At 44.1% G+C, this 16,797-nt stretch overlaps 1 protein-coding gene across 2 annotated transcripts; it reads right to left on the bottom strand.

Moving 5' to 3' along the window:
- Positions 1-2,375: 2,375 nt before the first annotated feature.
- Positions 2,376-14,472, bottom strand: Abhd4 (abhydrolase domain containing 4, N-acyl phospholipase B). 2 transcript variants are annotated; one of them, XM_027920073.2, is made up of 7 exons: positions 14,383-14,472; positions 11,073-11,161; positions 8,593-8,965; positions 8,278-8,432; positions 6,461-6,572; positions 3,912-4,098; positions 2,376-2,776 (listed from the first exon to the last, which is right to left on the bottom strand). In XM_027920073.2, exons 1-7 carry the CDS (start codon positions 14,442-14,444, stop codon positions 2,687-2,689), a joined length of 1,068 nt encoding a protein of 355 aa, XP_027775874.1. In that variant the 5' UTR covers positions 14,445-14,472; the 3' UTR covers positions 2,376-2,686. The 2 variants fall into 2 exon arrangements, with proteins under 2 accessions (XP_027775874.1, XP_027775875.1); XM_027920074.3 differs by lacking the exon at positions 14,383-14,472 and adding an exon at positions 14,271-14,349.
- Between the last annotated feature and the right edge of the window lie 2,325 nt (positions 14,473-16,797).

Raw genomic sequence — 16,797 nt, 5'->3', positions numbered from 1 at the left:
CAAGTCCAATCTGCCAGCATATCTGGCCTTTACCACTGTGGAGTCTCTGAGTTTTCCTGCAGGGAGGGACTCATTTTTCTCCAGGCTGTCCCCCACAGAGCAGTCAGAGTTGCTGTTTCAGAATCAGTCTGATCCTGTCACTCTTTACTCATCCAGACCAGAGCTCAGTTCCTTCCACTGCTTTTTAGGATGAACACATTCTTCCCATGACCAGACAGTCTGTGTGAGCAGGTGCTTCCCAGACTTACCTCAGAGCCATCCTCCCCCAGGGGCTCCTCCCTGCTTCACTTTCAACCTCAGCTGCCAGAGGCCTGCACCAGGCTTCCCCAATCTTTTATGGGCAGCACTTTTCTTCTCCAAGTTCTCATTGATTTACATAGTTATTAAATTAAGTATGTCTCTCCAAGTAGGCTGGAATTTCCTACAAAAGCAGGGACCATGTTTATTCATTATTACAGCACTAGAGCTTGGCTTATAGTAAGTTCTAAATACCTGCCCTCTTCCTCTATACAGCAATTTTCAGAGAAGACACAGGGTCCTGGGATGGATCAGAGATTTGTAACTCTTCCAGGTGTTCTATTGGTTCATTCAGTTGTTTGTCATGGCATATACAGTATCATATGCCACTCAGAGGTGTAATTCTGGGCTTACCTGGAGTCAGCCATACCGTGTGTCATGATTTGATCATTTTCCAACACTTGACATATCTCATTTCCTGTGACTTGTACAAAACATTTATTCATGAACTACGTCCCAGATATACCCCTGTCCTTTTGTAGTTTATGTTGAAGGAAAAAGAGACGTTAAATAAGTGATCATAAGTTGAAGAGTTTTACAAACAGAAGTGTAGCACAGAGAGACATAAACAGGTATTCAAATTTAATTTGGGAGCTCACGGTAAGACTCCCCTACAAAAGGAATATACGAGCTAAGATCTGGAGGATGAGTAGGAGTTAGAACAGGCTGCAGGGAGCAGTACATGTGCAGACCCACTGAACTTTAGAGAGAAGGTGTCTAATGGGAAGCAGGGAGCCTCCAGTTCTGCTTAATTCTCCTCCTGTGAACTGGGGCTGAATCCATCCACACTCTGGGTTGACTCCTCTTCTATCACAAGTGGGTTTGAGATGGTCTGTGTTGGCCTGGACTCTGGGCCAGGTCCAGAGGGCAAACAGCACTAAACAGGACAGGGAGTGGTGTGTAAGTAGGCCAGGGATTCCTTCTCCGACTTGGACACCACATGGACAATTGTGAAGTCAATACCACCTAGTACTCTCATTGCAGCAATATTAAGTATCATCACCACCAGTAGTTTTTACTTATTTCTTTATTAATATAGAAAAGGAGCCCAAGGCAGCTGGACCAGTAGTACACAGCACCAGGAGTTAATACTATTCTGGTGAAAGGGTTGGCTTTACAAAAGTGAAGGAGCAGACAGGAGCTGCCCTGCTTCTGGGGCCAGGCCCAGCCTACTGCCCAGACCTCAGAGCAGCACATGGAATGAGCCCCTGGGAGAGAGCTGACAGGTTCTTTGCTGGATGAGCTGGAGACCATGGGGACAGATGGTAGGGATAGAGGGTCAGGCAGTAAGAACCATCCTGTGGATGATGAGGGCAGGGGCCTGCTGGCTTGAGGCTCCCCAGTGGATCATGAGCAGGGGCTCTTAGTGGTCCTCAGTTCTGGGGGCAGGTAGAAAATGCTGTGAAAAGTGGTGGGCATGGCGAATCCAGACGTGGCCCTGGGGTGAAGGGTTTTCCTCCCTCTCTCCACCAGGAGCCACCTTTGCTCTATACTACACATGGGGCTTCACGCCCAAGGCACAAAGGGAGACTCAGAAGTCTCCCATAGGGAGAAGATGGGGCAAGGAAGGAAGTACTTGAGTGTCCTTAGTTTAGGCAGCCAGGACAGGCACAGGGCAGGACAGCAGCATGTCTGCATAATGGGGCTAGAATATGGGATAAGGATAGGCTTGAAGTCAGTCAGTGACCAGCCCCTTGGTGTCTGCCATGAATCTGCAGTATGCAGTGTGTGTCAGTAGACCTGCATTCTAGTCTTCACTCTGCCAGAACTATTATCACTCAGGGCCGTGTCACCATGTCCTGCCCTGGTCTCTTTCCTCATCTGCCATTGAGGGCTTTGGATATGACTTCTGAGGTCATGGAAGTGAACAAAGCTTCAGGACCTGCTCTTGGTGGTGAAGTGGGACCCGATCCCAACCAGAACCTGGATGGAGTTGGCATGGGATAGGAGTGAGGAGGTGATGGAGAGGGAAGATGTTCTTGCATGGAACCTACCCCCATAAACACTCCAGAGCTAGGAAAGGCTGTTGGGAGACCTCCTCTGCTCAGAGGAATGAAAGGCCACATAGAGAGGCAACGTGGATTGGTGCAATTCCTTTACAACTTTCATCTGGGTGACACTTGGCATGGAGAGACTGGAGTGGCACTGGGCAACCCTTCATATTCTTCCCCAGGGCGGGGGAGCTCAAGGCCTCTTGTGACTTCTGCCTCCAGCCCTCAGCATGGGATCAGAAGTGCTCTTTTTCACGGTGGTCCTATCTTGGGGACAGCCTAAGACTCTGCCTGGCTGGCACATGTTAGTTGGTGAGGAAAGAACAGAGGGGTGACTAAGCAGACAGGGAGGTGAGAACAACTCTCTGGCTTTCTCCTCTTCCTCTAGCAAGAGCAGCTCAATCCACTGAGTCACAGATCTCTTCCACTACAGCATTAAAGATGTGCGGCTGGTCAGCATAGACATGGTGCGATGCACCCTCAATCTCCTGTGGAGAAAAGACCCATCAGGGTTGAAATGGCCCTTTATTCCCAATACTGGAAAGCTGCTCCACCATTTCTTCTCTCCTTAAACTTGCTTTTCATCCACCAGCTCTTATCAGAAATGTGTTATGGTTTGTCTCCCAAAAGCTCCTATACTGGCTAATGCAGGTGGTGAAATGATTGGATTATGAGGGCCATAATGCTTTCAATGGATTAATCCATCTGATGGAGTGATAATTTGAATGATTACTGGGTGGTCACTATAAGCAGGTGGGGGCATGCCTAGAGTAAACGGGTCACTGGGGGCATGTCATGAGGATTATATATTTTGTCCCTGGCTCCTCTAGCTCTGCTTCTTAGCTATCATGAGCTGAGCTGTTTTCCTCCACCACATCTTCTGCCATGATGTTCTGCCTCACCAGGGGCCTGGAGCAATAGAGTCAGCTGATTATGGACTGAATCTCTGAAACTGTGAGCCCAAAATAACTTTTCCTCCTCTAAGTTGTTCTTGTCAGGTATCTTGGTCATTAGCAATGCAAACTAACTAACTCCTAATGCTCTTTCTTCCTGGATCTTGGTACATTCCTTTGGGAACCAATGACTCTTCATATCCTGTTCTACTTCTTCTTTGGCCATTCACTGTATCTTTCCTTCCATGTGAGTTCCATCACTATTCTGCTCCAAAACCCAGGAAACCAGGGCTCATGGGTGGCACCCAGCCTAGAAACATGCTCCTTGGCAAATGAGGGGAGGGAATAAGAAAAAAGGAGAAGGCAGAAGTGTAGCAGCAAGTCTTCATGATGATCTCTACTATTCATGACACTGATTTGGGGCAGGAATTATTTGGTGAGGGGTGCTGGAGTGGCAATGTGTGTATGCCTGGCTACTGGACAAGAACCTGCCTTTTAGCTAATTGGGCTCTCCAGAAGTGGGAAGTCTCTAATTTTGATATTACCAAGACAGTCAAACATTTCAAATCTAATGCCCTAGCTCAACCTGTTCATTCCCCTTTTCGCCCTACTCTGATCATCCTTCTCTACCCAAGGCAGAGTTGTTTGACGGAGAGTCAATTAACATGTGCTATCATTCAAGTCACAGCATTTCCACCTTGGCTCCCCCTCCTTGGGTAGACTAACATACCATGTCTCGGACATAGGAATCTGGCCGCTGCATCTTCACTTTTTTTCCCGTGCTAGTATCTATCCAGGTGTTGGCCCCATAGATCATGGTGATGGGTACATCTTTTCGAATTAAATGAATTCGCTCCAACATGGGGCGCCGGGCCCAGCCAAAAGACTCCATCATGGCTTTGAATGCTGTTTCACCACTGACAGAAACAAACCAGGGTAAGACAATGAATATAATAAATCCTGCAGCAGACAATGTCAACTTCTTGGTCCCTTCAGAGGCTGGGACAGAATCTTAGTGCTGTTTGTATTTCCCTCAAAACCCAGCACTGGGCTTACTTATTAAATACTGGTAAGATTAGGAGATGATGGAATCATCACACAATGGAAAACCCTATGGCACAGAGAACCATCCAAGAGTGAAATGGACTGCTTTCATTCAACAAATATTTATGTGTCATGCCCTGGGCTGGTGAGGGAACATATGAATGATAGATGAGGTGTCTGCCCTCCTGAAGCTCACATTTTGGGAAGTTGAGTGTTAAACAGCTAATCATATGATTAAGCATTTAGCTTAAAATCTCTTGGGGATTATGAAAGGGTAGTAGAGAGCTGTGAAAGCACAGACTAGGAACTTAGCTTGTTGGGTGAGGGTAGGGGAACCAATTGAGGTGAACTCTGAAAAGTGAAGACTATAGCAATAAAGAGGGCTTCCTGAGAAGACTCTGGGATTAAAAAACAGTCTTAGGAAGACAAGGGGAATTATGATTTCTGCTAAAGATAGGCAACAAATGCCAACCCAATCTACTTTACTCTCTGGTCATTTCCTGGATAGAAGTAACTGAGGCCATATCATGAGGTATCTGCAAATCTAGCATAAACTCCAGCTTTCAGGGGTCTGAGCCATCTTTAAGGCTCTGCCTGTTTATTATGGTTATACCTCTGGTCTCCTTTGCACCCCCAGGATGAATTCTGCCAAGGCCACAGGAACCTGAGAACTTTTCCTTAATATGTCACAGCAAAGTAGATAAATCATGTAATTTGGAGTCAGACAGACATGAATTCAAATTCTGGCTATTTCCTTAGCAAGGCATGTAAACAGGATACACCTTAATTTTCTCATTTACAAATTTTCTCATGATTAAGAGAATGAAAATAAATACAAAACCCCTAAGTTTAAGTGAAGTGAAGTAAGTATCCCCTCAAACATTTTTCTCTTGGCCAGATGTCATGTTTTCTAAGGGACTGATCAAAGTCATCAGGAACTTATCAGTTACAACTCAAAAAACTCAGGGAATTATAAAATTGAGCAATGGCAGTTGCGGGTAAGGGAGATGATTATCATGATGTCATCTTTGCTTCCTCTAGGTCATGAATAAGTTGCAAGATTATTCTGTGACTTGGACTGGGTGGCTACTGTACAGAGCTAGGTCCACGGTAGGGAAAATTCTGAGGGAAGGGCAGGAATAGGCCTATGGGACTGGTGCTGAGCATGTGGGGGCTGAGATGAGCTACGAGCAGGAAGACAGAGGTGTCTGATGTGACTGAGGAGGGTTTTCGTTGCACTGCTTTACTGGGCCCTTCCATTAGCTGAACTCATGTGCAATGTTGGCAGGACAGCTCCCACACTACCCCAAAGTTCTCTGAGGCTAATGCTGATAGTATTGCTGGAAGGCAGAGCCCCACCTTCTTCACAGCTTTGGGCTCAAGGCAGGTAACTTGGAAAAGCCTAGTAGGGCAGTAAGTGACCTTAGCTCCCGAGATGCCTCCCAGCAACTTGGGGAGAGGACTCCACAAAGGTGGTGCCACCAAAGTGGCCTTTTGCTATCTGCCACTCACAGGACATCTATTATAGGAGAAGATTGCCTCCTTGGCTTGGCCCTGGCTGTCAATGTTGCAAAGACTACAGGCTGGCAAGAAATGGGACCTGTTGTGTCAGTGAGTTGCCAGGGATAGACTTTCTCAAGGTTCCAGGGACACCTTCAAACCTCCAGAAGAGTGGGAATTTGTGTCCCAATGATTTTATTTCAAAATGCACATAATTAAATCAAACACATACCCTTTCACTCAACAATTCTATTTGTAGGAATGTATTCTATAGATGTATTATATGTGTATATAAAAGAATATGTGCCAGGAGGTTCTCTGAAGCAATGTTTGGTGACATCTTAAATTTGAAAATAATGAGGAAATTTAGGAACTTCAGGCTTTCTTTTACTTTGCTTTTTAAAAAATTACTATGTTTGTATCACTTTTTCAATTAAAAAAAAAAAAGTCTTTAAAAATGTTTCCTAGACTCTTGCCCATCAGGCCAACTGCCTATCTCTAGGGAAGAGGGAAGACCTTTCTCTAGAGATGGACAAAATGTTTAATTAATCTATTATCTTCTACATCCCTTTGTGCCCATCCCTGGAGAACCCTTTGGAAATGATCAAGCCTGCTACTACAAGTGTGTGTTCCCCTGAGCCAGTGCTTTGTAGAAGAAATAAAGCACAGCACTATATAGCGGAAATTTTTTCTTTAAACCATCCACCCCAAGTGGGCCCCGACAGCCGCCCTCACCTGGGATTCTGTGCATTGCAGTGGTAGATATACTCTGATATAGTATCATCTTCAAAGAAGTCTGCAAATTTACGCTTGAAGTCTGGCCGGAATCGCTGTACCAGGCCAGGCCCTAGGAGGGGATAGAAAAACATGAGTGGCCAGTTTGGGCAGTACAGGGGATAAGACTCCTGCCTGTGTATGTTTAAACAACTTTAACCAAATATTATTTCTCTGAAGGGTTTATTTGCTTTATGCATTTAATATTATAGTGGCAAAAAGAGTATAGAAGTCTGCTGGAAAACTCCAGATGACTTCAAATGATAGTTAGTTGGTCACCTAAGAATTTAAAGATAGACTAACATCACTGAGAAACCAGGTTATTTTCAGCTCAATGAAGTCCCAAGGTCTTTTCCTATAAGGACCATAAACTCCACAAGAGTCTATGGTGGAGATGTTTTTCTTATAGTCTGAGCCATGTTTTCTTTCTCCCTGGGACCCATATGGCCTTTTAACCTTCTGAAGGGAGTAGATGAAACTGGACCACCTCCCAAGAGTCCTCTCATTTTCAAGCCTGAAATAATATGTGGAGAGGTGTCCTTAACGATCTGGCTCAGGGCACTGTGTTAGAACAATCTGTTCCTTTCACCTTGCTTGATGGTACACATCCAACCAGTAGAGCACCCAAAGAGACTGTAAAAACTGAGCCTTAGGGTCAATTTCTCATCTTTCTTTCTTTTTTTCTGTTTGCAAGAAGTAGCTGGGGAGGTGCAGTGTAGATATCTATGGGCCCTGCCCCTCTGCTGACTCAGTCTTCCATGGTTGCCAGCCAAACACCCCAGTAGCTCTGATACACTGCACAAACCTGCCAGACCCAAGGCCAGAAAGGGGGATGGTGGTTAGAGCAGGGCTTCTCCTTGTAGAGAATCTGGTGGAGTCCACAGTGCTGGGAACACTAAGGTCAGCCCTCTGCCCACATACTCTCCTTTGGCATCTGTGTCTCTTGCTAGCCTTCTTTTCTTCTAGGACTCTTGAACTCCTACCTCCTACTCAAATGCTAATGACCTCCTTTATTGGAACCATTCTGTTTTTCTTGTAGGGACCACAGAGATAACTTTTATTTAGCCATTAGATTTAACTCACAGTAATTGACTATTGAACATTACTATGTATATATATATGCCATTAGAACAAAAAAAGAATCACTAATCTTTTCTACAAAGGAAATCTGCCTTTTACTTCATCAGAATAATAAATTTCCCAAAGTGAAGGGTGTGGACAATGAAAATATGAAGAGTAGAGCTACTAGTACTATACCATGGCTCCCTACTCTACCTCCTTCCTTCCTTTAACCCAAAGAATCACTTAGTACTCAGCAACCCAGAGAAGATGAAGATGTAGTGTTTTCTTGAAGCAGGGCATGGCTTAGAGGGGTGTGCTTGCCATTGTGAGTTAACCTTCAGGCTCAGGCTCTGACCCTCCCTGCTACAGGTGCTAGGTGAGCCCCTGGGATGGGATCCAGTGGTGGTTACTACACCTGAATCACAGATAGCTTGGTCCTACAAACTCATACATGTAGCAGAGAAAGAGTCACTTCCCAGGCTCTTTCTTTCCCTGAGGGTCTGCCAAGGTATGAGGTAGCTGTTCTGCTCTATCTATTCTCTACACAGCAAAACTTTAAGGGAAAAAATAACCCTCTGAAACACCCAAGAGATCTGGTCCAGATCCCACTTTTTATGAATAGGTGGAGATGGTGGGGAAACCAGATACAGCAGGGCTTGGTTGAATGAGACAGCCTTGCTTTAAGAAGAGGGTTTCTTTATCAGCAGGATACTCACCCCAGGGCCCAGCTACTCGAAGAACAGCCAGGGGATTGGAACGCCCCAGGACAGAAGCCACAGCCTTGACCCAGGTGGGAGGTGCACGGATCTCACTGGGGTCAGTTGGCCGGAGGGGAAAGCCCCAAGGGTCCACCAGGATAAGGTGTTTAACTCTATATTAAAGGAAGAAAAAGGAGAACATGCTATAGTCACTTGGCACCATAGCCCTTAAATCACCCAGGAAGAACAGGACTTTTGGAAATTAATGCTTTAAAGTTCCTACAAGGTAAAGAGTCAAGTCATGAGGAAGAGAAGTAGCTGCCTGCTTGTTACCTTTCAGGGTACTTGATAGAGTAAGAGGTGGCCAGGAATCCTCCCAAACTGTGCCCTAGGAGGATCATGCTGGGGATCCCCATGGTCTCCCTCCATGTCTCTATTGAGGTCACAAACTCATCCTCGGCCCCCTCCGGATCTCTTGGGAATGTTGGCCTTGAGCTTCGCCCAAAGCCAAGCAGATCAAAGGTGTGCAGTGTGCGGCGGGCACTCAGTGAATCCATGTTGAGGATCCAGAGGCCCACGCCGCCCCCAAAGCCATGCACCATCACCAGGGGGGTGCGGTCCTTTTGCTCAGGGCTCACAGTCACCGTCCAGATCTTGTTCTGGTTTGGGAGAGACACATATCGGGCCAGGAACTTGTTCTGGAGACCTGAGGAGGGGAGAATCCCAGGAGAAATCAACAAGACTGTTTTCTGACAGAAAAGTCATTTTGCATGGACTCCTCTTCAGATTTCTCTTGACAGTCCCAAACTCTTCCCAACCTCCCTCAGTTCTTCTCTTGTACAACCCTCTGACAACTGATCAACTCTCTTCTCGACCAAACTTTAGGCAAGCTCCTCTTGACCTTGGCACCTACCCTGTCTTCAGCCTGCCTACTACTTCATAAAAGGTGAGGTTAACAAAAATTCCCTCACCTTTTATAGTTGATCAAGTTCCTCATCTCATACCTTTGACCATCCTTCAGCATAAAGTCAATTTGATAAGAACTCCCCTGTCCTTGATATTTCCTCTTAGTAATTTTCCATCCTCTGAACCCTTCACCCTGTTCCTCAGTTATAAATGCCCCTGTCCTTGCAGTATTTGGAATAGTCTTCCTATTAGATTCAGTAAGTATCAGAGTAATTCTTTCTTTTGTACCACATGCCTCAAAGAATTCAAGTCCAAGCACAATTTGTATACCATTTGCTTGTGAGTAGTAAGAGGAGCCATATTATTCCTTGATGTTATGTTCCCAGCTTGCTTTGGGCCCAGGGTGGTAGTGACACCACTGACACCATGCAGCTCTTGCATCCATCACTTTTTTTAAAATTTATTTATTTTTAATTAGGTATATATGACATCAGAATGTATTTTGATTCATTGTACACAATTGCAGCACAATTTCACATTTCTATGGTTGTACATGATGTAGCATTACACCATATGTGCATATGTACCTAGAGTAATGATGTTCATCTCATTCCACCATCTATCCTGCCCCCATGCACCCTCCCCTCCACCCAAAGTTCCTCCATTTTTGCATATCTCCCCCATCCTCATTATGGATCAGCATCCACTTATCAGAGAGAACATTCAGCCTTTGTTTTTTGGGGATTGGCTTACTTCCCTTAGCATAATATTCTCCAATTCCTTCCATTTACCTACAAATGCCATAATTTTATTCTCTTTTAATGCTGAGTAATATTCCATTGTGCATATATACCACAGTTTCTTTATCCATTCATCTATTGAAGGGCATCTAGGTTGCTTCCACAGTTTAGCTATTGTGAGTTGAATTGCTATGAACATTGATGTGGCTGCGTTTATATAGTATGCTGGTTTTAAATTCTTTGGGTATAGACCAAGGAGTGAGATAGCTGGGTCAAATGGTGGTTCCATTCCAAGTTTCCTAAGGAATCTTCATAGTGCTTTCCAGATTGGTTGTACCAGCATCTATCACTCTTGAACCTGGGACTTGGCAGCCAGGTGGAGGGAATTTTGGGAGTGTGTTGAGCCTTGGGCTTAGACACCAAGGTAGGTAGTTTTTGCTCTGTTGTCATGCAACAGAGTTGTCTGGGTGATATAGCCTGGATCTTTCCATTTTGTTGGGCAGAGTTGTAGATAAGGTGGCTGGGGGCAGTAGGGCAGGGTGGGAACTATCATGGGCTAGGCAGATTGAAGACAGGAGAGAAGCCAAGGTCAAGTCATAGCCCAAAGATCTTGTTTGAGCCATTAGCTACTGCTGTTTATGGGATGCCTTGCCTCAACATAATGTCTAGGAGAGCTGGTCTGTGAGAGTTTCAAACTGTGGTAAGTAGATAGGTGGTAGACCACAGCTGGGTAGAACACCACAGCTGGGCAGAACACAGGAAACAACGTTAGAGAATGTAGGATTGCTGGTCCTCAGAAAGGAAAATGGTAAGTTAATAAGAGCTTATGTGTTAAGAGAAAAAGAGAAAGAGGAAGAGAGGAATGGGGATAAGGAAGGAGGGATGGAGAGAAGTGTGCATGTGTGTTGTGTGTGTTGACACATTAGGGATTAAGGTGAAGTTGTAGGATGTGGCAGGAGCTGGATGGCTATGGAGAAGCCGAGGAACCACTACCATAGAATATAGAGTTCTCTGTGTGAATCTTCCCTCAGATCATTGCCATATTTTCCTCTACCCCATATACTGTTAATCATAACTCAGTGGGCTCAGTGTACCCAGCTCTGGACAGATCCTGCATCTTTCTTGGACCTTCTAAGGGAGGGAGGACAAGTTGCACCTTCTACTTACACTGGAGGATCTTGGCTTCCACATTCTTCAGCTGAGACATAGAAGTGGGACGCCAAGTAGGCAGCCAGCTACTCAGCCAGCCTTGAGGCCTAGAACAAGGAGACACAGATATGTTTACTGGCAACATTGGAAAGGAAATACTGAAGCTCTCAGCCTTGCTGATAGAAGAGTTATCAGATCACAGGGTGTTACTCAGGCTCAGGAGACCTGCCCACTATAGCAGTCAGCAATGCTCTACTGCCTGATAGACTGTTACTCTTCCCTGGGAAACGTCTGTTACCAACAACATGCCCATTGTTTCAACAGATACCATAAACTTGACAAAGCTCTTTGTCATTTATTATCTCATTTGTTTCAACTCCCCTTTGTTACTGGTTATCATAATTTATGTTTAAGGATATTAAAAGGGGAGAGAAAGCAATTTTTAACTAATATTTCAATTATCCTTTTCTAGTCTTAGGACTAGCTGTTCCTTTAGGGTTAGAAAGACAATTCCCATGCCACCTGCCCTCCTGGCCCTGTTTCAGGCTCCTACAAGTATGAAGCATGTGCCTATGCCCAGTTGAGCTCTCAGGTAACCCAGTCAGCCCAGAACATGGAGATTGGGCAGGCACAAGGCAGTAGAACTGGGTTCAAGCCCCACTATGTTTCATACACAGAACACAGGTTAATTTTGGTCTTGTTTTCCAAGACCAAAGTAAAATGAGTTGCCTATGACCTCAACACACAGAATACAATAAAACATAAGAAAACCCATCCTGCTTTCTCCTCCATACTCAGTGACTTTAAGTCATTGCAGAGCAGAGGTTAAAATCACCAGTTTTGGAATTAATAAACAAACGAGCAACTCCTGGATATGAATCACAGTACTAACATTGATGAGCAGACAGGTGTTATTCAGTTAACCTGTCTAGATATGTAAGGAACCTCATCAGGTGCCCACCACAAATTAGATACTCAACGAATGACAGTTTTTGCTTTTCCTTTCTATCCTACATGATATTTCTTTTTTTCTTTAACTCTGCCTAAGTAAAGGGGGTTACAAGACAGATGGCTTCAGGAAGAGCCTGTGAACATCAGTATAATTAATGCAGGGGTATTCTGAGGGGAGGCTATAACCACAGCCCCCTTGGCACATGGTGGGTATCCTCATGATCATTTGAAGCCCAGAACTTTCAATTAGGATATTTCCTTAGAAGTACAGTTTAGCCTCTTTATTTTACAGGTGAGAAAACTAATGCCCAGGGAGGCCATATAGCATATTAGAGAGACCCTGTCTCAAAAAAAAAAAAAAAAAAAAAAAAAAAAAGAATCCAGATCTCAAATCCAGGTTCTTCACTACCTCCTCCCTGGACCTTCTGGTCTCAGTTTTCAAGGCCATTCATGAACAAGTACAATATATAATCACATCTTCATGTGTGTGTTTTCTGAAGGGAGGTGTGATCTAAAACCAGATGGCCAGAGTTATAATTCCACCACTATCACTTAACAATGTAACTTCAGCCATATTAGTTTTCTGTATCAGTTTTCTCATCTTTAAAAGGGAGATAACAGTACCTACCTCATAGGATTATAGTAAGTATTAAATGAGTCAGTCCATCTAAAGCACATAAAATAATGCCTAGCACAAGATAAAACTCTCAACAAACCTTCTTTCCTTTCAGTTAAACCACAGGCTGTCTACATTCTTACTGTTTTGCAAGTTACAACTATCAAGAATGTTGGAGGTCTAAAAGAAAAACTTATGTTGCAGGTGAAGTGGTACATCAATGGTTTTAGCCAGACAAGAATTCTCAACCATCTAATCCTAGAGAGAGAATCCTTTTAATATTCTGCCAAAATTTCCTGATTGATTGAAGCCTGGGGACCAAGTCAACAAAATTTTGCCAGTTTCAAAAGCCAATCTTTCTCTCCATGTCATCAAAAAGACGGTCACAAGTCAGATCATAACATGTGGACCCCACATTGCCCTATAATTGTCCAAAGCAGAGCTCAGAGAGATACTGTCCCATAGAACAGCACCACAGGCTGCTCAGCAGATATTCCTTGGGAAGAGCTTTATTTTGCCTTTTTTCCTTTACCAAAAATTTTACAGGTAAACTCCAGGAATTGGTGCCTGGCACACTGTATCTGTTCAATGCTATTTGGAAGGTAAAGGCTAAGGCAAGGAGCAGAGAAGCCACTTAGCATCAACTTAACTTGGCCAGGGTGGTCTCTTTCATCCTGAAGCAGGTAAAGCAGAAGAAGTTCTGTGTTGGGAGAGAATCCTGTTCTAGACCTCTGTGATCTTGGTCAAGTCTCCAATTTCTAAGGGCACCAAGTTCTTTATTCGTAACATGGAGCTGAACATCTTACATCTCTTTCAGCTCTAATATTCTGTTTCCCTAAATCATTATAAGTTTTCTCTTGGAAAAGTAGTCTTTGATAGCAATACCCTCTAGGGAGGTTCCTTCAAGACCAGGAAGCTATTTATTATTGCGATACATTTAATTAGTTTTTCAGGCTATCAGTTTTGCAGGTCTGAAAGAGTGAATTCTGAGTCCAAGGCCCTGTTCCTGTGAAACCAAGTCTTGGTTTGGAGCTGAGTCATTCTCCAAGCAACTTTTTCTTGCTTCCATCAGACTGCGAACTGCTAGTCACACCACCTACAGGTGGCATCCTAAACCTGATGCCCTTGAAACAGTTAAAAAAAAAAAAAAAAAAAAGCACCAAATCTAATTCTGAAACCACTGTATTAAGGACGTCGTTATGATGATTAAAAGCACTGTCAATAGAACTGTAAGCAACAACGTGTCTTGGTGGGCGAGAACTAATGTAACTCTCAGACCCATTACTTCACATCAATCCCGCGCAGGGGAGACCTCAGCGTTCTTCCCACGCCTTCTTGTCGGGCTAAAAGGCTCTTTTCACACCCACAACTATAGTCCTGAAGCAAGTCGGGACAAGCACCCTCAGCCGCTACCCCCGCACCCGCGTCCCCAAAGCTTGCTTTCGGGGAATCTTGTGCAATAATTACCACTATGTCTAACCCCTCTGTAGAGGAAAATGAGGGGCAATCGTGAAGACTAATTGGAAAATTCAAAATCACTGAGCTGCTGCAGCAAGCTCATCTACCATCGCTCCCTAGGCTCTGCCCGCCTCTTCTGGGCAAAAGCAAAGCAAGCAAACGCACCCCTCCAGCCCTCCCTGGAAGCCAACCTGAAAAAGGAAAGGCGGGAAGGTGTCTAAAATTGTTCCTCAGCCACAGACAGTCCCAGGATCATGGCCCAAAGAGAAAGAGAGAAAGAGAAAAGAGACAGGATTAACTCACTGCTGCTCCAGATCATCAGCCATAGTAAACAAGCCCTGCCGGGTCGAGCTGAGCCAGCCCATCCCTCTGCCTGACGCCAGCACCAGCTGACCCAGAAAAGTATCGGATAACAAAGGGGGCGTGGCCGGTGCGCCCGGCGCCAGAGGCGGGGCCAACGCGGTCCTGGTGGCCCCGGCGATAAGCAGGCAGCGGCAGCTGACAGGTGAACTTCGCCACTGCGGGTTGAGCTGGTGGAGCCCTTGGTGTTGTTTCCTATTACTGGCAGAGATGACTCTGGGTGAGGCGAGGTGTCTCAAAATAGGACAGTAATCCTGGCCACACATTTGGGGGACGGGAGATGGGTAGTGCTAAAACTCAAAGTCCCTCACAGAAGCTCCATCAGCCCTCCCTTCTCTCATCAACTACAAAGTCCCAAGTTTTCAATTCTGCGAATATGCCTACGTAATCGACAGGAGTATATTAAAATAGGTTGGAAATAGAGCTTATGATATTATAATTAGCTTATAATTTTATGCTACATATTATATTAAAGTTTTTATAAGTGTTCCACATCTGGGATGATGGGACAAATTTTTTAAAATGACAGAACCACCTCTGCATTCTGGAACACATGCTTTGGGCTTCCTTTTATGGCTCCCTTCCCCAGATGTCTTCTCTTGATGTTCCTTCTAATGGGAAGCTTAAAATATTTGTGGAAACATCAATGGTTGATCCTACAAAGAGCCTAAGAGCTTGTACCCCAAGTAGATTGTCAGATTTAGAAAGTTATTTTTAAAAACGGGGAGGTGACTCCTAGATAAATTTGAATTTCAGTTTTTATTTTCTTTTGTGATGAAAGTGCTGGGGGTTGAACCTAGGACTTCCCACATGCTAGGGAAGTGCTCTACCACCGAACTACATCCCCAGCCCCCAAATGAATAATTTTTAAGAATAAGCATGTCCCATACAATATTTGGACATAACTGTGCATCCTTACTAGGCCTTAACCTAGATGATGTCTGACAAAACAGACATTCCTCTGCTCAGGGGATGAGTCTGTAGCTCAACTCTGGTCTCCATCAGTTTGGAGATCTCAAACTCCAGAGGAGAGGAGTGCTTTGAGTATGTTGTTTATGTACCAGGGTGGGAGACATGGGAGGTGTGGTGACTGGCTTACCCTAGAGATCCTGAGTGTACTTCAAGCTGGCTCAGTAGAGGAACCAAATCTTGAAGCTGGCTGCAGAATTCACTTGAATTGGTAAACAGGGCTTGAAGTCCTTGGAGCTGCCAGATTTCAGATCATCCCCTTGGTTAGGATGAAACCAGACTGGAGTGGTAGTGGAGCATTGGTGGGAGAATGCTGGTGTAGAGGGATTTTCCAAGGCAATTTTCTTTTAAGTTTTCCTGCAGGACTTGAGAGATTCCAAGATTTCTTCTTTCTCATAAGTGTTAAACTGATCATTTATAAATATTTAACATTTAAGAAACTGGCATTTGCAGAATTTAGGGGGACTAGGAGTTTGCAAAACCAAACACAGGAGTCCTAAACTTCAGCATGCATAAGATTCATCTTAAAGAATTGTTTAAAAGACAGATCTCCAATCCCTACCCTCAGATTCTAATTCAGCCTATTTGGCTTCATACTAAAAGCTAAAATTTTTGGAAGTACTGCAGATGCTGGTGTTTGATGAGACCCATTAAACAACTTAGTGAGACCCTGTCTCAAAAAATAAAAAGGGCTGGGTATATGGCTCAGTGGTAAAGTGCCTCTGGGTTCAACAAAAACATAGGTTCCAGGCTCAGAAGGCTGGATTAAGGTCAATCTTGGCTTTGCCATTTATCTATTGCCCACCCTTGGGCAAGTTATTTTGTATCTCTTAATTTCTTCTTCAAGCTTGTGCCTTGTGAGAATTAACTAAGATAATTCAAATAAACATTTAGTATCCTTACTTGTGCTAAAAATGTTTCTATTATTCAAGCCCAAGCATTATGGTGGGGATTATGAATGCAAGTATCAAAAGGAAATAAATTAACCCATTAAGGAAATTAAAAGGAAAGAAATAATTCACTGGTACACATTGGTTTTCCATATGCTGCCACCCAATATTATTATTGGTTTTGTAGAACTGGCAATTTTGTATTCAGAGCTCAGCTCAAACTTTCCCTCTTCTGAGGCCTCTATTGACCAAAGGGTCTAAAAGAGTCCCATCATGCTATTTTCTTAATATTACTTATTACTATCTGAAATTATCTTGCATATTTTTTACTCATTTATTATCTGTTTCCCTCAATTGGAGATTAAGTTGTCTGATTCTCTGTTTTGCTCCCAGTACCTAAAACATATGTATAACAGATCAGTTGTTAGTACTTATAGGATAAATGAATGGATGAAAAGTCTAGTGAGGCTGGGTGAGACTGGGTGAGGTGAGCTGTAAT

This window comes from Marmota flaviventris, chromosome 2, assembly GCF_047511675.1.
Source record: "Marmota flaviventris isolate mMarFla1 chromosome 2, mMarFla1.hap1, whole genome shotgun sequence".
In the NCBI taxonomy this organism is placed as follows: Eukaryota; Metazoa; Chordata; class Mammalia; order Rodentia; family Sciuridae; genus Marmota; species Marmota flaviventris.
This window is presented reverse-complemented; position numbering and strand designations above follow the sequence as displayed.